The 24,663-nt window shown below is 42.9% G+C and overlaps 1 protein-coding gene across 3 annotated transcripts in view; it reads left to right on the forward strand.

Moving 5' to 3' along the window:
- Positions 1–24,663, forward strand: part of SMAP1 (small ArfGAP 1) — a 457,172-nt gene that overhangs the window by 193,021 nt on the left and 239,488 nt on the right. For 2 of the 3 annotated variants that reach the window (XM_073626752.1, XM_073626753.1), the window contains one exon: positions 4,043–4,123. The exons of the other annotated variant lie outside the window; for it this stretch is intronic. In XM_073626752.1, the coding sequence (XP_073482853.1) occupies positions 4,043–4,123 (81 nt within the window). The remainder of the gene's footprint in view (positions 1–4,042; positions 4,124–24,663) is intronic. 3 annotated transcript variants of the gene reach the window in all.

Genomic DNA, 24,663 nt, shown 5'->3' on the forward strand with positions numbered 1-24,663 from the left:
ACTTTTCTGCTGAGGAAGAACAACCTGGTGAGCCTCCAGCAGAAGAGGAGCTGTTATTAGGGCCAAACTTCACTATGCTCTGCCCAGCACCAACAGAAGTATCTGTGAAGTCACAAGGAACTTCCCCAGCTGAAGCGCTGGCAACCGGACAGAGGGTCCAAGATCTCTGCCCTACACCTGCGGCGGTTCCGGAGGCTTAGGGTGAGAAGGAGGTGGTCACTTCCCAGCAGCAGATCAGGTTACAGGGGGAGAAGGGAGAGGAGGTGTTCGTCGTCCCTCCCCAACAGTTAGCCGGAGCAGATGGTGTGGGGTTTCCAGCAGAAGGGCTGGCAACAGGGCCAAGTACTGCTGGACACTGCCCTCAACTAACAGAGGATGGATGTCCTGTGAAGGTGGATGGGACTTCAGTCTCCACCTGTATACCCCAGGGATGCTGGCCAGTCGGCCCAGATCCCCAACAGCATGATGGAGTGAGCCCAGACACCCTGTCTTCTCTCCAGTGGCAGAAAGGACTCCAGGGAGAAGGGCCAGTCCAGGCTTCTCCCCAGCGGCAGATATGTTCTCTGAGAGAGGCAGAGGTTGGCTGGGTGAGTAATGCTTTGTTTGGAACAATTTGTTTGGGGTACTGTGTGGGTACAGGCATTAGAGGACTGGAACTACTGACTAACTTCGGAGTCAACCCGTCTGGGGTCTCCTCCTGTGTTAGTCTCCTGCCGAAAGGGGAGAAATGTGACAGACCTAGCTGGGAAAGAGACTTTTGGAGGGGACTGTATGCTAGCCTCTTGCCGTTTGATCGGGGGCCCTTGCATTTGGGGGAACGGTGCTCTTTGTGAGCTGTATGCCTGGGGACCCTTGAGGTGGTATTACTGTGGATTCGGGTCCTGGTCCCCCAGGACACACAGACTCTGGGGACCCTGGATTTGCCATATTGGAATAGTGGCTGATTCATAATGCTGGGACAGATACTGTTAGGAGATGCTGATGTAAATTCCAACACCTGTCTGTTTATTGTCTGCTAAAATGTATATTGTAAATAAGTCTACTATGGGATCTAAGAGTCATTAGATCCCCATTGTTATTTGTGTTAATTAACTCTGCTATTGTGTGAAGAAGAGTCTATGTTGATTGTGATAATGTTGATTGGATTTTCTGAACTACAAGACGGCCAGTCTGGCCTAACGGTCATGTCTGAGTCATGTAGGCTGTCTAAAGGGATTAGTTAATTAGCTCATGTTAATTAGGTTACAGCTGTATTGTTAGAGTAATATGAGCAGGAGGTCTACACCTCCACTTTGAGTGTATAAAAGCCTGTATTTTACAATAAAGGATATTCCTGTTTGAACTTACATACAGCCTGCCTGGTGTTTGTTCTGAGCTATCACAATTGGACTAGAACGGCACAGAGCTGTAGTTCTAATCCCGGAGCATTGGATGACCGAGCAATCAGATGTTGCGATCTGCAATCTGATTCTATAGCAGCTGAGGAGTGTCGGGAGAGTGAAACCGAACGAGCATGTCTGTGAATGTCAGTTTTACAATTCCTCATGGGATGTGTAGTTCTGCAACAGCTAGAGTGCCGTGGTTTGGAGATCCCTGCTCCTACAGTCTTCCAAAACACACATTTTACATAGGATATCACAGCAACACAAAACAGGGGGTGAGGATCTGACATAACACACATTGCAGAGCTCTGTGAAATATGATGGCTGCTTGGAGTCAAGGAACATGCCCCCCTCTAACAGGCTCATAGAGAAAAACACAGATCTGATTTTGAGTCACCTGCTGTGTGCTGAAGGGGGGCCAGCCATCACCCTGGAGCCTGAGGTGTTGACTATGGCCACTTTCACACGGGGGGGCTGTTCTGCCGCTGTTAAAAGCATGTTTTGTTATTTTGAAATTCAGACAATCCTGGCACAGCGTTCACTTGCAGTTGTACATTGCGATTAGCTGCGTTTAGTTGCATTGGAACATTCTTGCTATTTCTGATGTGCTTTCTGTTTTTCTTTCTTTGTTGCCGCTATCTGCAGGATAAATAGTACACTGCGATTACCTGCAGTTATGAGCAGATAGCTGCAATAAATCGGTCCTGAACGCAGTCAAATTTATTTTTTCTAACTGCACCAAACCTCATGTAATGAAACCATTGCTAAATGCAGTGTGTGAATGGGGCCATAGGAAAGCGTTGTGTGAGTTTAGCTGCGGTAGATAACTTGATCTATCCACAGCTAAAAACTGGATTCTCTCCGTCCGTGTGAAAGGGGCCTAACCGTTCTGTCAGTGACTCATGCAGATAGAGGGATCAGAGAAGAATCCAACTCAGGCTAGTACACACTATAGAGGGCTTTGTTCACTTTTCATATCTGAGGTTTACAACCACTTTAAGCATACATACTTCTTTACATGCTTTATACAATCCTACATTGTTACTCTAGGATGTTTGGTCATGAAAACAGTTGTTCTCTAAGAAAACTGCTTTTAAACTGGCCATAGATGGTTTGAAAAACAATCAATTTAGCAGGGATTGGCTGAATTTTGATCCATGTATGGCTACTCTTGCTTGACAGAAATACCGCAATCAGAGAAATACTACATTATGGCCACAAGAGGGAGCTGACGATCATTGGAAATAAGCATATTACGCACTGACGATTATTCCTCACGGGCATGTAATGACTTGAGGCCTTTGCTCAGTGGATTTATTTCTTATTAATTAGATCCCTTAGGCTGATTTCATACTCGGGTGCTTTACAGGTGCTACAGCGCTAAAAATAGTGCCTGCATAGCGCCTATAAAGGGCCTCTCCTCTCACTCCAGTGTGAAAGCCCATGTGCTTTCACACTGGAGCGGCACGCTTGCAGGAAGGTAAAAAAAGTCCTGCAAGCCGCATCTTTGCAGCGCTGTAGGAGCTAATAAAGCGCCCCTGCCCATTGAAATCAATGGGCAGCACCACAGAACTGGCAGCAAAGTGCCGCTGCAGCGGCGCTTTGCGAGCGGTGTTAACCCTTTTTTTGGCCGCTAGCGGCGGTTAAAGGCACCCCGCTAGTGGCCGAATAGTGCCGCAAAAAATAGCGGCGCTTTACCGCCGACACCCCCAAGCCTCAGTGTGAAAGCACTCTTAGATACATGTAAAAATTTTAGTGTTAAAACCTAGGAGCACTCTAAAGACAGCATAACCCCCTTCTCACCATTGCATACTGCACCATGCTTAAACAAATAGAAGCTAGTTTTGCATGATTAAAGTTAGAAATCATAGAAAGTTCCCCTTCGTTAGCTGTGATATTAGGGTGTTGGGTCAGGGATGCAGTGACAGAATTTTTTCAGGTAAGCATAGGAGACTGTGAGAGCAGCGGGAGCCATTGACTGCTGTCAGTCAAATCCTGTGAGGAGAGAGCGAGGGGCGTGGCTAAGACACAATGTGTGTGTGTGTCTATGGATGTACACAACCCTGGTTCAGGAGCATGTCTGCATGGATGCCTCCTCACGACATGGCTTGCTGAGGGAGCTCTCCAAGGGAAGGAGGTGCAGACAGCACCAACAGGGACTCCAGAAGAGGAGGTAAGGTACCGCATTGTGGAATACCATTGCACAGAACAGGTAAGTATAGCTTTTTATTTTTATTTTATTTTTTTTTTTTAAATAACCTTTTACAACCACCTTAACTGATGAGGTGAAACATGATTTTTGTATTTTGGGTTTAGCTTGGTCCATGATATTTAGAGTTCATTGCTCAAACCTTTTTTTTTTTTTTTTTTTTTTTTTTTTTTTTTTTTTTTTTTTTTTAAATGCGTTGAACTTGTCTAAAAAAAAATAACATTTGTTGTTTTTACTCTGGGTTTTTTTTTTTTTTAGTAGAACCCTATATCTACTATTTTACTTAAATAGTATGTATGTATATATATATATATATATATATATATATATATATATATATATATATATATATATATATATATATATATATATATATATATATATATGTGTGTGTGTATATATAATTTATTTTTTGTTTTTTATGACTTTATCTTCTTCAATTGGTTATTAGAAAGAAAAGGAGAAGAAAAGGGAAGAAAAGAAAAAGGAAAGGGAGCCTGAAAGACCAGTGAAATCGGCTGGGGTAGAGAAGGTAAGAATGAATTGTTTTATTGGAGGAGTCCTAGTTTCTGCAGCCTGGTGGCATTCTTGTTCTCTGTACAGAAGGCTGTTGGGTCCATGCTGTGCTGAATTCTCAGCTACAGAAAAAGGGAAAGATTAAATGCTCAGGCTCTGAAGATTCTCAGTATGTTAGCCACTCATTTGTTTACACTATTTATAGAAATAATAGCGGAGAAAGAACTATGTTCTTGTTCACTAGTCATTCCTGTCGCACACAATGTTGTGTTTTCATAAAAAAATTCTTTAAAAAAAAAAAAAAAAAAAAATCCCTTTAGAATTCCACAATATTTGAACTGTCAATTCCTTCAAAGAAATTTCAGCTGTTAAAGGGGTTTTCTAAAATAAATGAATTGCTGCTTCTAGCTTGCATGCTTTCCAGGAGATGGAATTTTCTTATTAGATTTTCTTATTAGCCACAAAATATGTAATATTGCATATGAATTTTCATGTTTACTGCTTGGAGCCAGCAGGTCATACACTTTAAGGTATAATCGCACTGGTGCGCTGCATTTTGGCCGCAGCGCAGGGAAAATGAGGGCACGTGCACAGTCTATTTGCCTTAAGTACGTTAAACTTATTGTTTTTATACAGTATATCAGTCAGCTTTTGAGATTTGTGCAGCTTATTTGAAAGTTAATACAAGAGGAGAGTCTGAATTGTAGAGTACACTAAGCCATACCAGTATGAAGTCAAACACTAAAGTCAGATGGCTGAAGGATCATTTCTGATGGGTTACTCTTGGTTTCTACACGTTTGATTTCGCCTTGTTAAGCATTTGAGTTTCACAAGGTAAATGGGGTAGTCACCTGGTAAATAAATACCTACACATTTTCTGTCACTGAAAAAAAGATGTTTTTAGAGTCAAATGTTTTAAGACATACATTTCTTTATTGTACATCATAGGACACAGAGCCTCAAGTAATTACTTGGTGGGTTATGGGCCTACCTTCAGGTGTTGACACTGGTATAACCAATACAGGAAGTTGACTCCCCTATATAACCCCTCCTCCTTCCAGGAGTCCTCAGTTTTTTCGCCAGTGTCTAAGGTGTTGGTCACGAGTGAAGATGTGCTCTGAGGAGCTCCAGGGGAGGGATCCATGCTGGATTTAAAAAACCTCCACAACCGGATCCATCCTCGCCACTGAGGCCATAGGATGGTACCTGGGCCTCACATTGAAGAACGAGGTTTTGCCTGTAAGTGTCTCTTTGAGAGCTGGACCCTAGGAACCAGGACTCTTTTTGGTTTTTCATATTACCTAAAGTTGTTCCTGAGGGGTGCTATACAGGTCCAAAGGAGCGTAACCCCTATTAAAAGGGCCCCAGTCTTTGAAGGTTTAACTACGCTGCCCGCTGTGATGGGTGAAAGTTGGATCTGTCTGTTAAAATCCACCTATGCCTTTTTGTCCAAAAAATACATAATAAATAAATAAATAAATAAATATATATATATATATATATATATATATATATATATATATATATATATATATATATATATATATATTCTATAACTGTATGCCTTAAAATGTCTCCTCTAGAGGGAGTATATTACACTTACCTAGTATGATGCTTTTTCGGCAACTCTGTGTCTGGCTATAGCAGCAGGTGTGGTCCCTGCAGCCAGAGGGGAGTTCGTAATTGAACAGATGGTGTTCCTCTTCTGAGGGATCTAAAGGGGTTACAGCAGTAGTTTATGAACATACAAAACCAGCCATTTGCATTTTTTTGTATAAATTCTTCCTTTAAAACTAGGAGCTTAACAAACACTGCTGATAAAAATTCCCCTCCCCTCTCCTCCTGGAGAGGTGTGGTAACAGCTGACACTTATGTGTAATCAGGTTCTCACCTGAGGTTTAACACAGACGCTCTCAGTTCATATGCTGAAGACAGAATTCTGTCACACTTAGAGACACAGGAGCGCTGGGCATGTAAAGGTGTGTAAACAGGCATTTCGAGCACAGGAAATATTATGGTACTCAGCATCAAAGGCTGATCCTTATGGTGACATTGTTTTCTTTTTCTAAAACTATTGTTCAGCAAATACCATAATTTGTTAACGTGCCTCTGCTGTTGTGCTTAGCACATTTGATTTCCAGTGTACCACAAAGGTACCAAGGATTCCACCCCCAGGCGCTGGGAACTCCAGTCATGCCTTCACACTGTCATCCTCTCCGGAGACACCTGACATGGCAAGCCAGGGCGAATCATTGGAAGCAATTGGTGGTGTAACTGCTTCTCATACTTCAGCCCCTGTGTATGTGACTGAAGATGCATTCTCCTCTGCCCTGTTGGGCTTAGAAGGAAGATTAGCAGCTTTAATCGCATTCTCCATCCAAGAGGATAGGAAGGATGCTAGATCCCCCTCCCCCACCTCAAATCCCTTTTTCCAAAGGAACAGTGGGCACAGGATGAGGTGTTATACTCAGGTGATCACGGGGAAAAACAAGCCAAATTTTCCTCTGCAGAGGAAACAGTTGGTGAACCTTATGCAACTTCACAATCTGACAGATTGATGGTACAAACTCTTACAGAGATGGTTCGTTCCACTTTTTATACTACTAACAGAGTAAGCCGAAAGTCCAGGTCCCTTCTTTGTTTTTTGTTTTAAAAAAAAAAAAACCTTTTACAGCGCTTATTTATGCTGAGTGGGATCATCTGGATAAGCAAATTCACAAAGGTTGGAAAGTACCAGCAGTAGACGCTGCGATTTCCAGCATCAATAAAGATGCATAATTGCTTAAGCATCTAACAGATAAGGAGTTGTAATTTTTTGGTTAAAATCCTCCTACCAATGGCGCTATGTTTCGCCATAAATGCCATAAAAGACCCTATCCACCAGGCGCCTCGCCTTGCGCTTGTGCTAAAACACATGCTTAGGACCCTGTGGTTAAAAGGGTTGGTCAGCCGAAGCATCTTGCAAAAAAGGGTGTCTGACTGGTTTCCCTTTTCATTGGGGAAGGTTTGGTGAAATACATCCAAATGATTTCTAGCAGTAAAGCTCTTTTGTCCAGTAGAAGGTATAAATGTCCTTTTTATTTAAAGTGAAGCCACAACAGCTCACAGGTTAAGTACTCTGACGGCCAGTGCAGCCATGGGAGACTTCCTCACAGACATGGGTTCAGATCCACATGTCAGCGTTCACTAGTGAAGGAGCCACTCCTCACAGGTTAACTACTCTGACGACCAGCGTAGCCATGGGAGGCTTCCTGAAAGATGTGGGACCTCGTCCTCACGTTGGCTCCTTGTGACCTTGGACAAGTCACTTAAACGGATTCTTTCCCCTGCGCAGGGGAAGCTGCCTCTAGGCAGCGGTGACGGCCTCCACCGTCAGACTCTAGGGCATGATTTCCAAGAAATACTGTTCAGATCTGTGCGACTTCAAGGTAGTCCCTGCACTACTTTGGTACCACTTTGATGCGACTTGTGGTCCATAAACCTCTAGAATACACAGGCATTGTTTCCTGTCGCATCAAAATCGCGCCCCGGCGTATTCCTGGCGGCAAAAGATCACGGTAAAATCAAGCAACTTTGGGGTTGCAATAGTGGAAACTGAGCCTAAGAGGAGAAAATATTCAGCCCACTGTATACATGATTGAAGATGCGTTTTTCCTCCGCCCTGCAGGGCCTAGAAGGAAAATTAGCGACTTTAATCGCATCCGCTATCCAAGGATGGGAAGCATGTTAGATCCCCCCACTTGAGATCCCTTATTAAGGGAACAGTGGGTAAAAGATGAATGATTACCCTCAGGTAATCGGGAAGAAAGGCAAACCGAGTACTTCTCTGCAGAGGAGACAACTAGAGTTGAACTTTTTTTCAGCCTCGCAGTCTGAGAAATTGCTGGTACAAACCTCTTGCAGAGATGATTTGTGCCTCTTTCAAGCTACCTCTAGTAGAGTCAGCTAATAGTTCTGTTTTTCTTAGGTTCCTTGGAACCTTCACTGCCTTTTTCGTGCGTTTCCTGTACATGTACAGAGCCACGCAGAAATTCAACAGATCCATTCTAGATCTAAAAGAATCTAAATCAGTTCCTGAAGATCCGCTCCTTCTATGGAGTCGATCAAGTCCGTAGTTTCTATCCTGCAAGGAGGAAAACTTCTGGCGCCTATTGGCATCAGGGATTCATGTCCATATATTTCCCGCTCACCAAAGGTTTCTGCGGTTTGAAGTAGAACAGCAGCATTTCAGTTTATAGCCTTGCCCTTCAGGCTACCTACAGCACCTCGAGTGTTCACAAAGGTGCTAGCCCCACCTGTAGCCGGGTCAAGGGCACAGGGCTTAAACAGTCTTGGCATACCTAGACGATCTATTGCTAATAGACCAATCGCTGTTCGGAGTAAGGTGTACGCATTACAACCAGTTACCTGGAAAGGTCTCGGTTGCGTTCTCAACCTAGTAAAGTCTCCATTAAAATCGCTAAAAAAGGGCTGCAGTATTTGGGTCTGATCATAGATGCAGCCCAGAAAAAGGGTCTTGCCCAGAAAGAGAAAAACAAAAAAACAAAAAAAAAAAACACAACTCCATAAAAGAGTTGATGCGGATGGTCAGGTCAAAAAGGAGGTCCCTCCATTAGCAGTTCCCTTTGCCCAGTTCCATTCGAGAATGTTGCAAAACAGTATTCTATTTGCTGGGAACAAAATGATCCAAGCTTTGGACTTGCCAATGCGGCTGTCCCCAAGGCTGCCCCAAAGCCTCAATTGGTGGTTACTAAAGAATGTCCTAAAGGGTAAATCCTTCAGACCACTTATCTGGTAAGTGGTAATGACAGAAGACAACTGTCCAAGGACAGTGTTCAAGTACCGAAAGAGCCTTGCCCAGCAACATCTTAGAGATTCGGGCAGTGCGTCTGGCTCTAAAAGCCTGGACTTCCAGGTTAAGGGATTGTCCCAACAGGATCCAATCTGTCAATGCCACGGCTGTGGCCTATATCAATCACCAAAAGGGGCACCAAGAATCTCTCAGTGCAGAGAGAAGTGAACCATATTCTAACTTGGGCAGAAAGAAATATTCCGTGCCCATCGGCAGTCTTCATTCCGGGAATAGAGAATTGGCACGCGCACTACATGTGCCGCCAGCAGATTATTCCCAGGTCAATGGTCTATTCACCCCGACATGTTTCGGGCTGTTTGTCAAGGATGGGGGACTCCGGATGTAGATCTTCTAGCATCCAGTGCAACATAAAGTTAGTCAACTTTGTGTCCATGACAAAGTATCCATTCTCATGCAGAACAGATTCCTTGGTGATACTGTGGGATCAGCTTTTACTGATCTATGCATTTCCCCCTATTCAGTTGTTACCTCGACGACTTTGCAGGATCAAGCTGGAAAGAAAAATGGTAATTCTGGCAGCACCAGCATGGCCAAGAAGGTCATGGTATGCAGAGGTCGTAAAGATGGCAGTGGAGGATCTGTGGTCCCTTCCACTTAGGCCAGACCTGCTCTCACAGGGGCCGATATTCCATCCTACTTTACAAATGCTAAATTTAACGGCCTGGCTATTGAGACCCACATTCTGAAAAGACGTGGGCTTTCCAGGGCAGTTATTTCTACTTTAATGCTAGGAAGCCAGCTTCTAGAGCTATATATTGTAGCGCCTGGAAAGCTTATGTTTCCTGGTGTGAATCCAAGGGTTGGCACCCTCGGAGATATATTAGAGGCAGAATTCTTGCCTTTCTACAAGTAGGCGTAGAGATGAAGTTGGCCCTGAGTACTATTAAGGACCAAGTCTCAGCCTTATCAATTTTATTTCAAAGACCACTTTCTACGCATTCTTTAGTCCGGGGTTTCATTCAAGGAGTGATGCGGATTAATCCGCCAGTTAAGTCACCCTTAAGCCCTTGGGACTTGAATTTAGTTTTGTCAGTGTTACAAAAACCGCCATTCGAACCATTACAGCATGTTCCCTTAGTCCTTCTGACTAGGAAGCTGATATTTTTGGTTGCTATATCCTCAGCAAGGAGGGTTTCAGAATTGGCTGCTCTTTCCTGTAAAGAGCCTTATTTGATTATTCATGAGGACAGAGTGGTGTTACGCCCTCGTCCAGACTTTTTGCCAAAAGTGGTTTCAGGCTTTCATCTGAAGGTATTGTCCTGCCATTGTTTTTTTCCAAAACCATGTTCCAAGGTAGAAAAGTCACTACATTGTCTTGATGTGGTGAGAGCAGTGATCTATTTAAAGAAAACTGCTCAGATTCGTAAGGCTGATGTCTTATTTATTCTGCCAGAGGGTCCTAAAAAAGGACAGGCAGTGTCAAAATCCACTGTGGCTAAGTGGATTCGGCAAATTATAATTCGAACTTATGATTTAAAGGGAAAGATCCCCCCTTTTCAAGTTAAGGCGCACTCTACCAGAGCGGTTGGTGCTTCTTGGGCAGTGCGTCACCAGGCCTCCATGTCTAAGATCTGCAAGGCCGCGACTTGGTCTTCAGTGCATACATTTACAAAATTTTATCAAGTAGATGTAAAATGGAATGAGGATATCGCCTTCGGGTGCAGTGTGCTGCAAGCGGCAGTATAATTCCTCAAGGTCTGGGGATGCCCTATGGGTTGTGTCTCCCTCCTCTCAAGTAGCATTGATATGGGACATCCCACCAAGTAATTACTTGAGGCTCTGTGTCCTATGATGTACGATAAAGAAAATAGGATTTTTAAAACCGCTTACCTGTAAAATCCTTTTCTTGGAGTACATCATAGGACACAGAGCTCCCGCCCCTCTGTTTTATGGGGTGAGAGTATATTGCTTGGCTACAAAAACTGAGGACTCCTGGAAGGAAGAGGGGTTATATAGGGGAGTCAACTTCCTGTATTGGTTATACTAGTGTCAACACCTGAAGGTAGGCCCATAACCCAGCAAGTAATTACCTGAGGCTCTGTGTCCTATGATGTACTCCAAGAAAAGGATTTTACAGGTAAGCTGTTTTAATTTTTCTATTCCCTTCCTATACTGTTCAAAATTTTCTTAAAGTGATACTAAACACACACTGTTTAATTTACGTTGTCCCTTCTATTTCTGTATGTGAATGATGGCATACTAATTTGATTAAAAGTACCTTTTTCCTAACCGATATACAGCTGTCCTATGACCCAGCTCTTTCCCAGCCTGTCTGCAGGGAAGCATAAGCAGGAGGAGCAGGGGGGGGGGGGGGGGTCGGGACTTTGAATGAGGCATTGGCTGACAACCAAATAGAACAAATAATAATAATGTTTAATAAACAGGTATATAAAAATAAATTCATGTTAAATAGATAATGAATATGTAACATACTATAATTATACATAATTCCCATTAACACAATTGATCCTCCCTGGTTCCACATGGGCAATATGTAAAAAGAAAATATAAAATCAATCATTATCCTGAAAAACCCCAATGGGTATCAAGATGATATCGACAGGGTGACGTCGCATCTAGGAAAGCTCTATGCGTTTCGTTGAACCCTCCACTCATCAGGAGCAGTGCGGGGTACGTCTAGTTGCATCTGGAAAATACATACCCAGAAGACTAAGCCCATAGGTGGAGGTGAGAATTGGGTTGAATGGAAAAATAACATAAAAAAGAAGGCAAAACCACAATAGATGCACCCCCACTGTACCTGGCAAAACCGCCTATGCCAACCCATGGACATGGAGCCGAGAACAAGGCGGAGGCATCCAACCGGGAGCTGAGGTAATGGTCCGGCAGGAAGGAAATTGGCACACAGAGCAGTGGGCAAGCGTATGTGAAAAGAAGGGACCTCAAATACCAAGAGAGGTGAAAAGAATAATAAATAAAAAAAAAATTATTATAAATATTATTCTTTTCACCTCTCTTGGTATTTGAGGTCCCTTCTTTTCACATACGCTTGCCCACTGCTGTGTGTGCCGATTTCCTTGCTGCTGGACCATTACCTCAGCTCCCGGTTGGATGCCTCCACCTTGTTCTCGGCTCCATGTCCATGGGTTGGCATAGGCGGTTTTGCCAGGTACAGTGGGGGTGCATCTATTGTGGTTTTGCCTTCTTTTTTATGTTATTTTTCCATTCAACCCAATTCTCACCTCCATCTATGGCTTAGTCTTCTGGTTATGTATTTTTCAGATGCAACTAGACGTACCCCGCATTGCTCCTGATGAGTGGAGGGTTCCACGAAACGCGTAGAGCTTTCCTAGCTGCGACGTCACCCTATCGATATATTATGGATACCCATTGGGGTTTTTCAGGATAATGATTGATTTTATACTTTTTTTTTACATATTGCCCATGTGGAGCCAGGGAGGATCAATTGTGTTAATGGGAATTATTATATGTATAATTATGGTATGTTACATATTCACATTATCTATTTAACCTGAATTTATTTGTATATACCTGTTTATTAAACATTATTATTTATTCTATCTGGTTGTCAGCCAATGCCTCATTCAAAGTCCTAACCCCCCCCCGAACCATTATACTCAGGGATGGAGGTACTTGATGGTAATCCAGTCATGACCTCATTTAAAGTCCTGCCCCTTTTCTTCTAGCATAAGCAGGAGGAGCTTCTAGTCCTCTGCTGCTGGTCATATGTTCAAGATAAAAAAAAAAACTGCTTTTGGAGTACAGATTAAAAAATAATAATATCAAACTGTTTTAAATTGGCATACACTATATTACCAAAAGTATTGTGATGCCTGCCTTTACACGCACATGAACTTTAATGGCATCCCAGCCTTAGTCCGTAGGGTTCAGTATTGAGTTGGCCCACCCTTTACAGCTATAACAGCTTCAACTCTTCTGTGAAGGCTGTCCACAAGGTTTAGGAATGTGTCTATGGGAATGTTTGACCATTCTTCTAGAAATGCATTGCGTGAGGTCAGGCACTAAGGTTGGACGAGAAGGCCTGGCTCCCAGTCTCCACCCTACTTCCTCCCAAAGGTGTTCTATCAGGTTGAGGTCAGGACTCTCTGCAGGCCAGTCAAGTTCCTCCACCCCAAACTCACTCATCCTTGTCTTTATGGACCTTGCTTTGTGCACTGATCCAAATCATTTGGTGGAGGGGAATTATGGTATGGGGTTGTTTTTCAGGGGTTGGGCTTGGCCCCTTAGTTCCAGTGAAGGGAACTCCTTAAGGCGTCAGCATACCAAAACATTTTGGACAATTTCATGCTCCCAACTGTAGGAACAGTTTGGGGATGGTCCCTTTCTGTTCTAACATTATTGTGCACCAGCCTTCCCAGAAAAGTTGAAGCTGTTATAGCTGCAGTCATGTTGGAACAGGAAGGGGCCATTTTTAATGAAAATAAATTTCAATAGATTACAAAAACAGGATCAATTACAGGTCCAGTACAGTCATAAATATTAATCTGTCAAATACAAGCGGTACCCCAGTGAGCACATTCTATACAAAACCAACATCTGAATGTACAGAGTAGTATGGGGCAAACAATGTGCAATACATAACAGTATACCAGAGCCTTAGGGAACCCCATTTTTTGGGATAGTCTGTAATGGATTTCCAGAATAACCATGAGTAAAGAGAATGAGAGAGAGAAAAAGAAAGAAATTGAAAAAAAATGGGGGGGGGGGGGGGTTAGAGGGAAGGAAATGACCTGTACATTTAATGTATCTAGTTCACTACCAAGCTTCATGTTTTACCATTTAATACCAGCATATTTCTTTATTTCCAAAAAAAAATCATCTTAGGATGTCTACTTTTAAAAAAGGTTTAATTTGGAGTTTTTCATAATGACTTGACATTTTATTTGGTATGCTCTGGAAGGTTTTACCACCTTTACGACCAGCCCCATTTTTTGCTATTTAGCTATTAACGAATTTAACTTACGCGGTCATGCCACGCTGTACCCAAACAAAATTTATATATTTTTTTTTTTCACACAAAGCTTTCTTTTGGTGGTACTTAAAGCGTTTGTTAACCCCCCAAAAACCAAAAAATAAAGATCTGTTCCTTTAACCACTTCAGCCCCGGAAAGAAAAGCATAAGTTTTTTTTTAAAAAACACTATCTTTTACTTTTTGCTATAATAAATATCCCACTTTGAAAAAAAAAATACATTTCTTTATCGTACATCACGGGACACAGAGCACCATAATAATGACTAATTGGGTTATACGCTACCTTTAGGTGATTGGACACTGGCAACCAATAGAAAGACTGTTTCTCCCATATAACCCCTCCTATACAGGAAATACCTCCAGCTTTTTCGCCAGTGTCTTGAAGGTGATGGTCATGGCTGTTGAAGCTCTTCAAAATTCTTCAAATAATGTCCCAGTGAGGATGTTATAATCGGGTCCATTCGGATGGCATAAGATGGCTAAAGTGGATGGTACCCGAGCCTCGGTTCAAGAGCGAGGTTTCGCTTGTAATGTGTCCCATATGGCGCTGGACCCTTGTTAAATTGGTATTCCTGGTCATAACTTGCCCAAGGTAAACCAGAAGGGTGCTTTACAAGTCCAAGGGTGTGGCCCCCAAAGAATGGGGGACCCGGTCCTTGAAGGTCCTCAGAGGCGCTACCCGCCGTGATGGGGGAAGATTGGGCCTGGTAAGACAGGCCCTGCTGCTTGGGATGGTGAGTACTCCCTTTGGGAATTGTTTTTTTTTTTTATATATATATATATATATATATATATATATATATATATATATATATATATATATATATATATATATATATATATATATATATAATTTATATATTATGCCACTGGAAAGCCTTTGCTTGTGTCTAGGAAGATTTACAGATTGCCAAGTAGGGCACGCACTTATGGCGGGCGGGTGTGCGTGGCATTGGTGTGCGCCGCTGCTGTGCGCATCACGGATGTGTGCATGCCGCTGGTCGTGCGGGAGCGCGCATGCGCTCAGTCCACTACTAGATAGGCTTTATAGGGAGCTGGAGCTCCTGGCATGTGCTTTGACAACACAGGGCGATACTTGGGCACGTGAGTCTGCAGGTCTTTGGACACAGTTGCAATAGGTTAAACATTGGTTTCAGCTAGTGTGGAGTACTTTATTTCTCGTATGTAAGCAATGTCTTCCAGAAAACGAGGTACAGGGAGCAGGGCAAGCACAGGGGTAAGAGTACCTTCCTTGAAAACAGGGGACCAGCCCCATACTGATGCAGCCTCAGTCTCCCCTGAAAGACCTGCAGCATCTGGCCTGGCTGAGCCATTGCATTTGTCAGGCATAGTGGCCACCACCAATATTCCTGCCTCGGCTTATGTTACAAAGGATGATTTGGCATCGGCATTAGCAGGCCTTGAAGGCCGCCCTTTCTTGCAAAGAACCTTTTTTGATTCTTCATCAGGACAGAGTGGTCATGCGCCCTCGTCCGGATTTTTTACCAAAGGTAGTTTCCAAATTTCATTTGAATCAGGATATCATTCTACCTTCCTTTTTTCCAAACCCTAAAACTAGGGAGAAAAGGTCACTTCACTCGCTTGATGTGGTGAGGGCGATCAAAGTTTATTTAAAGATGTCAACTTCTTTTCGGAAAACTGACTGCTTTTTTGTCCTGCCGGAAGGTCCTAAAAAAGGACAGCCGGCAAGAAGTTCAACTATATCCAGGTGGATTCGTCAGACTATTATTGTTTACCCACACAGATCCCAGTTCTCGCACTGTCATGAGTGATCGCGGGAGCCCGGTGGTCATCTAGCCCGCCGGGCACTCGTATCGGGTCCATGCACACGCCCCTAGTGGCCAAAAGGCGAAGCGACGTAAGGTAACGTCGTTTCGCCCAGCCATGTCATTCTTCCACAGTAAAACTGTGGCCACTGGTCAGCAAGCGGTTAACCACTTCTGGACCAGCCGCCGCCGTTATACTGTGGCAGGTTGGCTCCCCTGCGCAGTTGTACCTCGGCTCTTTAAGATGCCTCTGGCGTCGCTCATGCCCGAAGCCGATGCAAGTGCCCGGCGGGCGCGATGACCGCCGGGCACCTGCGATCACTCATGACAGAACAGGAATGGGGGTGCGTGTGTGTGTGTGTAAACACACAAAACCCGGTTCTCTCAGGGGAGAGGAGGCAGATCGTGTGTTCATACTAAATATGAACACCGATCTCTCTCCTCCCCCAGTCAGTCCCATCCCCCCTACAGTTAGAACACACCTAGGGAACACAGTTAACCCCTTGATCACCCCCTAGTGTTAACCCCTTCCCTGGCAGTGTCATTTATACAGTAATCAGTGCATTATTATAGCACTGATCGCTATATAAAGGTCTCTGGTCCCAAAAATGTGTCAAGTGTCCGATTTGTCTGCCGCAATATCGCAGTCCTGATAAAAATTGCTGATTGCCTCCATTACTAGTTAAAAAAATGAAAATGCCATAAATCTATCTCCTATTTTGTAGACGCTTTTTATTACGAACTTTTTTTTTTTACATATCGGCCTAAACTGAGGAAAAAAATTTTTTTTTTAAAACAAATGTGGGAAAGTAAATATATATATATATATATATATATATATATATATATATATATATATATATATATATATATATATATATATATATATATACACATATATATATATATATATATATACATATATATATATATACACATATATATATATTATATACATTTTTTTTCAAAATTGTGGCTCTTTTGTTTATAGCGCAAAAAATAACCGCAAAGGTAATCAAATACCACCAGAAGAAAGCTCTATTTGTGGGGAAAAAAAGGGGATAAATTTTGTTTGGGTACAGTGTCGCATGACTGCGCAGTTGTCAGTTAAAGCGACGCAGTGCAGTATCGCAAAAAAAAGGCCTGGTCATTGAGCAACCAAATCTTCTGGGGCTGAAGTGGTTAAAGCATACTATACAGCACAGTGTACGTGCCTCCGTCATACGGTGATATCTGCAGCTCTCCCTATGTCTCCCTCTGTCCTCATCCTCCCCCCTCCCCTCCATGCCTGTCATCTCTCACTATCGCTGATCTGCTCCTCTCCTCTCTGCTTTAAAACTAACTGATCTTTATATCATCCCCTCTGTCACAAAAAAGCTGCAGCCTAGTGCCTGTGCTTTTTTAAAAAAAAGACTATTTCTACCTGTTCTAACAGTGTCTTCCAGCGATCACATGACTCCAGGTTCTATGGTCCACTCCCCTCTTCCTCCCTAGCTGACATCAGCAGGGGAATCTCGGCCCTGCCCACAGGAGAAATTACACAGGGAGAGCTGAGAACCTGGAGTCCTGTGATCACTGAAAGACACTGTTAGAACAGGTAGAAAAGCATAACAAAAAATAGAAGCCAAAACATATATAACATTTGCATAATATCAAAGATTTTATATGAACATCTCAAAGTCTTTTATTTAAAAGTAGAAAATTAAAGAGGGAGAATAAAAAAACAGGAAATAAAAAAAAGAAAAAGGGGAACCACTTCCCCTCTTAACATATGTAGCAATAACTCTCGGTGGAGCTGCTGGTTTAAGCAGGCTTGTTACCTTCCCTCTCGACACCCCTGCTTCACCGGCACCGGGTCTAGGGTTCCGTTGAGTTTACCTCTGGACGATATAAGCACCAACACTTGAATACGTTTTCAATGCTTTATTGAACCAAGTAACGAAGGAAGTAGCAGGAAAGAGGCAGGAGGGAAGCTACAGGGAAGCTCAAATACCTTTCTTTAGGATTCTTGAGAATGTCCTTTTATAGTTGAATATTGTAATCAGATGCACTCCCCTTGAGGGACACAATCTTTGCTCGCCTGGATAGGCCTCTCTCACTTGCCTAGCAGCCAGTACGTAGCACGAACAAAAGTCTCCGCCACAGACCTGCCTGAAAAAAATCCGTACAATCCTCTGCCACAGGATGTATTAAACTTTATGGTGAATGTCAGACACAGTACTTGGACCTTTAAGCCAACCCGGCAGTACTATGCTGTAAAACTACTTTAGGATACGTCCTCCAACCGAGTCACCAGGCCCCTCTCCAGACCAGCACTCTGCGTGATCCTTCCATGACGGGTCCTCCCCTTGGATCTTCACGGTTGTCCAGCTTCTTCACTCTGGATAGACAGCTCAGGACCATTCCTCGGCTGCTGTGGTAGGCCCCAGACATGCTTCTGGGCCCACCCACGCACCGGAACGGAGGACCACGAGGTAGCACTCTAACGCATACCTGTCGGCCAGGAGGGCCAGCAGGTGGCTGAAAACGAACCCCAAAACATGGCGTCTGTCCCATAAATATCCTCTCCCAGAATGCAACTTGGAGGACCACCTCCACCGAGTTGTCTCCGGGACAGAGGAGCACCCATACGCTTCGACACGTTGCCTTTCCAACACTAGCCAATGGTAACAGTGACACCCACCGGCTCAGTGTGGAACCACACGCAACGCCAGCCAAGCTGGAACAGTGGCAAATCTAACTCCCCTAACGAGCAATTTACTAAATTTACCTATCAATTGGTAGATCATAAATCTACCAGCGCTACACATACAATATATTATAAAGGTTTAAGTTTACTCCAACACTTTCCTAGTTAAGGAACCCGACCTTTCCAGCCTCCCTGACTGTTCAGGTTCCTAGTATCCCACAGTTCGGCAGTCAGTCATTACACCTCTATTTTAGTGAAGAGGGGGGAGGGGAAAAAAAAAAGAATGGTTTTGGTGAATCTTAACTTTCGAGTCACCAAACCCAACGTGAAATCTTCTGAAAAAAACTCTAATCAAGAAACTTCCCAAACACAAACTTTAAAATAAACCTTGTATACAACCCTTGCAGTGTATGTGGGAGAAAAAGGGAAAGAAGAAGAAAAAAAAAAGTGAGAGAAGAAATTCTAAAATTTATTGTGCACCTATTAGTGTACAAATTGAAAATAAGTGCAAAATGCCTCTGGGGGACACACTGCCACCAGGCACCTATTTAAAATAATTGATGACTGCCATTACTAGAAAAAAAAAGGGGGGGGGAATGTAACACACTCTAGTGTAGTACCCCCCCAAAAAATATATATTTTATTCTCTTCTTTGTTTCCCTCCTTCTACCCGATCGCGCAACGTGTATTATCAAAAGTGAATGAGACCCTGGGAGGCTCCATGCCCCCAGACGCTTAAAGAGGAGTTCCACCCAGGGGCTCCATTAAAAAAAAAAATAAAAGTCAGCAGCTACAAATACTGCAGCTGCTGACTTTTAATTGGACACTTACCTGTCCCTGGGTCCAGCGATGCGGGAAATCGAAGCCCCGCTCGTCCCCCCCCCCCCTCCGCTCGTCGGCATTTCAACTGTGGGCGCCGGGCTGTGGCTTCACAGCCTGGCACCCACTGCGCATGCGCCTCCCAAAACTGTTTAATCTTGGGGCATGACCAACCTTGGAGGAGGAATGTGCCCTTCTGCTCACAACCCTCCAGCAGCAGTCGTCAGCTGTCGGATATATCTGCGCAGCCTGACTGGAGTCTGATACCACCTAGCCAAGAATTTATATAACATTTCTTGTACATAAGAACTTATAGAAGTGGAATGCATTGAATTAATACATTTTTTAATTTGCTCGGAAGTAAATACCTGATTTTAACGCTTTCCCATTCTCTAATAAAATAAGGGACTGTAGTGTATTGGCCACTAAGGACCAGTCTATACATTTGTGATGGCAGATGTCTAGCATTTGGTGTATATACACATAAAGATTCAAATGAGCGAATTTAAAGACCTTAGTTGAAGTTTCAGTTTATTAAAAAAAAGTCATTTGGTGGTATCTCCACCTGGCTACGGGTACATAACCCAAAGCTGACACCAGCACTGAAAAAGGGGATAAAATTCCCCATGGGGCAAATTTGCCACACGTAGTGTCCCCGTCCAGCCCCCATGCACCTAAGAATCTTGCTTCCTCCCCTAGAGGAAACCAAGAGTATCCTCCCAGTGGAGCCAGAGGGGACATCTGAGGGGCATATTTACCTGATTTATTAAATTTATCCCATACAGATAAAGATTACCAGGTTAAATGGGATGTCCAATCTAAGAGGCCCTTGGATATAGTTGAAATCTATGTGGCGCACCCGCCAGATTCCTCCCCGCCATTGTCTTCTCTAAAGGGACACACATTTTGCTTGAAGAACCGTGACACTATTCCAAAATACTTACTAAAGACATAGCTTTATAAAAGTCTTGGGTTCGATGTAATATGTACCCCCAAAAAAAATAGAGTGTCAATATTCCAAGTAAAAGGATAGGAGTGTTGCAGAGCCATTGCCATAGCTGAAGGGACATGCCTGGGTAATAGTACAGACTTCTCAAAGTTTATTTTAAAGTTGTATAAGATGCCAAATCTACAGTATAAACTTTAGACATCAAAGCAGATAATGATTCCTAGGGGGTGGAGAGATGGAAAGCCCAGCCCATCATACGATCACCTAAGCCCACCCCCTCAACACTTCGGTCATAAAGACCCAATTCACCCTATCAAATGCCTTTTTGGCATCCATCGATAATACCACTCTTGGGGTTTTATCAGGGCCATGTTGCGTCCAGTGGAGAATATGGAGGGCACGAATAGTATTGTCTCTAGCTTCATGGCCCTTCATAAAATCCATCTGATCTGGGTAAACTAGCTTCACTATATGATCCTGTAATTGAAGGGCTAGGATCTTGGCTAGAAGCTTGGTGTCGGAATTAAGTAGGGAGATGGGTCTATAGTTAGCACAATATTGCGGATCCTTTCCTGATTTAGGGAGTACTGTAATGTAAGCCAACAGGGCTTCTGGAGGCAGAGGATTAGAGGCATTAATTGAATTAAAGTAACTACATAATGGGGATGCTAATGTAGAAATACATTTTTTATAGTATGCGTTTGTCAGGCCATCCGGCCTCGGACTTTTACCCATTGGCAAGGCTGTTATTACTCTTTCCATTTCATCAGTAGTAATTGGTAACCACGGAGAGAAAAGCGGGCAGTGACGAATCCTTGATATAATCTCGGATCTCATCAACCCACTGTCCCTCCATAGCACTCGAAGAAGGCGGCTGGATATTATATAAGGTCTTATAGAATCGATGGAATTCTGCAGCTATAGATTTGGTTTCCACTATCTTTTTACTGTGAACCAGTAAATTATGAACGTGCCTGGAGTCCTGTTGCTTTTTAAGTTGTCTGGCCAGTAACTGGCCACATTTGCTCCCTTGTTCATAGAACCGGTGTTCAAAATATCTATACTTATTTTTGAATTTACGGTCCAAACACTGTGAGAGACTACATTGTAATGTCTCTAGTTGTTGGGCATCTGCTGGGTCAAGATGGGTTTTATGTTTACTTTCCAACTCAAGAATTTTTTTCCAACAGGCCTGCTATCTCTTTCTGTTTTTCTTTTTTAATATGGGAGCCATGTGCTATCAATTCACCTCTGATGACCGCCTTAAGGGCTTCCCAGACTGCTTGTTCAGACACTTCCCCAGGTATATTAATTTCAAGGTATGTTCCCATTTTAAGAAATAATGCCTCCACTACAAGTTTACCATCTAATAATGACTGGTTCAATCGCCAGGTCCGTTTCAAGTGACCTGCGGAGACCGGAAAAAAGGTCAAGGTTATAGGGGAGTGGTCTGAAATAGTTATAGATTCAGTAGTGGAAAAACAAATGTTTTTTCAGATAAAACTGGTCTACCAAAAATAAATCAAGGCAAGAATAGGTACTATGCGTTTTAGAATAAGAACTATAATCCTTTACCCTAGTGTGTATTACCCACCAGCTGTCAACCAAGTAAAGAAAGCGCAAAAGTTGCTTTACATATTTTAGAGCTCTAAAAGATAGTGGAGGTTTATCCGTTGGAAGTGCCCAGACTTGGATCTTACGTAAGATTAAAGTCTCCTCCCAAAATCAAAAAGCCCTCCATGAATTTCTCCAACATCTTCAGGGTCTTCGCGAGACATTTGACCGTATTTGTATTAGGGGCATAAATCGAGGCAAACGTATAACAATAATGACCATGCAACATGCCCTTAACAAAAAGAAAGCGACCCTCCGCATCCGTTTTGCAAGTTAAGAAGCAGTGGGCACGCCTTTCTAAAGGCTATTGTCACCCCCCCTGCCCTTACAATAGGAGATGTTGCATGAAACTATTGATCAAAAGGATATAGGGGCATACTAGGGGTAGACCCTGCCCACAAAGTGCGTCTCCTGCAGAAAAACCACATGAAGTAGCCATTGCATACGTTTCAGCTGGATACCCAATATAATAAGCATATTACTGCATATCTCCAAGTTGTTCTTCGCAAATGCACCTGAACAACCCCCCCCCCCCCCCCCCAAAAAAAAACAAAGGGAATTTAAAAAAAAAAAAGGGAAAAAAGAAAATAGAACCGTACCTAAATACTCCACTCTGTGGGAGTATTGCAGGGAGAAGAAACAGATTGTTCCCTCTGTACAGAGTGCTGTGTTAAATTTCAACACAGGGCTCTCAGCTGTGATTGGACAGAGTGGATTTGCTGCTTACAGATTCCCACTGTGCACAATCACAGCATGTGTGCTCTATAAACCTGGAAACAGGCAGCAATATACCAGTACGTCGCTTTGCCTATGCGGGCTGCCCATCTGCAATACATTGCAGGCAGTCCGCCAATGGATAACAGAATGTAAGGTAAATTTAATACTTTTTGAAATGCTGTAGTAATGTTTTTTAAATACCACCAAACAAAAGTTATATTGGTTTCAAAAATGATATTTAATTCATTTGGGCACAATGTTGCACCACCAAGTGATTGTAAAGCAAACACATCACAGCACTAAAACTGTAAAATGGCTTGGTAATATAAAGGTAGAACAGGATAGTACTAAAGTGGTTAAGTTCAGTTTGTCTATTTTTTTTTTTTTTTTTTTTTATTTTTTTTATTTTGTACCATGTTCAAGGCTGATATAAAACCTTATGGTATGCTGTTGGTTAGCCACAGTTCTGAAGTGTATCACGCTTACTGCAAACCTATGAATTTTTAATGTAGTGTTTGAACAGCATTCAGTATTAACTCTGCCCTGACTAACCTACCTGTTAGTGCTGCTTTGTACCAGTGCCAGACACTGGCCCCCTCCTCCTCCTCCTACTCCTTTACAGATTACACAACAAACTGAAAGTTGAAATTGAAAAAGTTTTTCAGTTCTGTATATTAGGAGTTTTTTGAGCGTTCATTTTGTACTTAAATTAGCTGCAGCCTTGGCATGATAGAATCTTCTTTGATACAGAAGATCCGATTATGGAGCTTATCGATTTGGCTTTGCTCTCATTGCAACTATCTTTTAATGCATATTTAAAGGTTAAGCGCACTGTTAATAGTAGTTGGTGAAACGTCTATGTGAGATTTGATGGCGCTTTTCAGTAGCATTGAAGTGTGAAAAAGTAGATCAGATTATTTTTCTCTTAGCCTGTTAAGTATTAAGCCGAAATCATGTGAATCTCAGTTCATTGTTACAAACACATAGGTAGAAGCACAGACACCAGAAAACTTCATGAGGCTGCATTCTTATCCTGGTCATACTCATATCAATTTTTTTTATCACGCAATTGATGGTGTAGTATGATTGTTTCAGACATTTATTTTAATAAAAAAAAAAAAATCATGCAATACAGCATAGACTTCCAGTAAATGTTCCTGCCTTAATCTAATCTTTCTTTTTAACATTAAGGTGGTAGTTAAGGCAGAGTTTTTTTTACTTTACTGCATTCTATTCATTTAGGTAAAAAACCACCTGTGTGCAGCTCCCCGCCCTTCCCCACTTCCGTCCCCTCCAAGGGCAAGGGGGGCAGTCCTGCTGCATCAAGGGTATCCGGCTCTCGATCCACTAACAGAAGCAGGGGAACCTACAGTGTGCTTCCTGAGGGACCTGACACAGACAGCCCAGATCGTTGTTCCCTGCCAGAGCTCATACAAGAAATGTAATGAAAAAGATACCATGTCAGTTTTTATTACTGATTTAGTGCATGTTGCCTTCAAAATTTTCAACTTGCTGTAGCTTCTTTTAGTGCTGTTACTAGTCTGGGATCCTTGAGAGGTCCCACGACTACTAAAACTTTTCGGGTACACTCCTTACTTAAGTGTTCTGTATAAAGATTGGAAAACTGGTAAACTGCTTACTCCTCCCACATTTTTACAGAGCAATATCTATTTGAGGTGGCCTTTATCAAGAATTGGACCACACCTACTATAGCCTTAATAAACCACTGACTATACCTGTTGGGGATGCACTATTGTTTCAGGTCCCATTGAAAAATGCTATACCCGTTGGGGGGGATGCACTATTGTTTCAGGTCCCATTGACATATGTGTGACACGGCATTCCAGTTTGTTTTTTCTGGCAGACCCTACTTTGCAACCTGCTGTAGCCGTGATGTCCGTCTGTTTAAACTTAGTGGAATAGATGGCAATTATGTCAAATGTTCCAGTTACTATTCTTATTGACCCTTTATTTGGAGAACATTGAGAGCTTATGTCTCAACCCTACACTATTGCATAGGCAGGTTCATCATTGTATGTCTTTTTTCTCATTTGAGTTCCCTGTCTGTGAATTTGTGGAGTACTCTGACAGGAGACCCAGGTAGAGGGGGATCGGGGCTGCTCTGTGCAAAA

Source organism: Aquarana catesbeiana, linkage group LG04 (genome assembly GCF_042186555.1).
Source record: "Aquarana catesbeiana isolate 2022-GZ linkage group LG04, ASM4218655v1, whole genome shotgun sequence".
Lineage (NCBI taxonomy): Eukaryota > Metazoa > Chordata > Amphibia > Anura > Ranidae > Aquarana > Aquarana catesbeiana.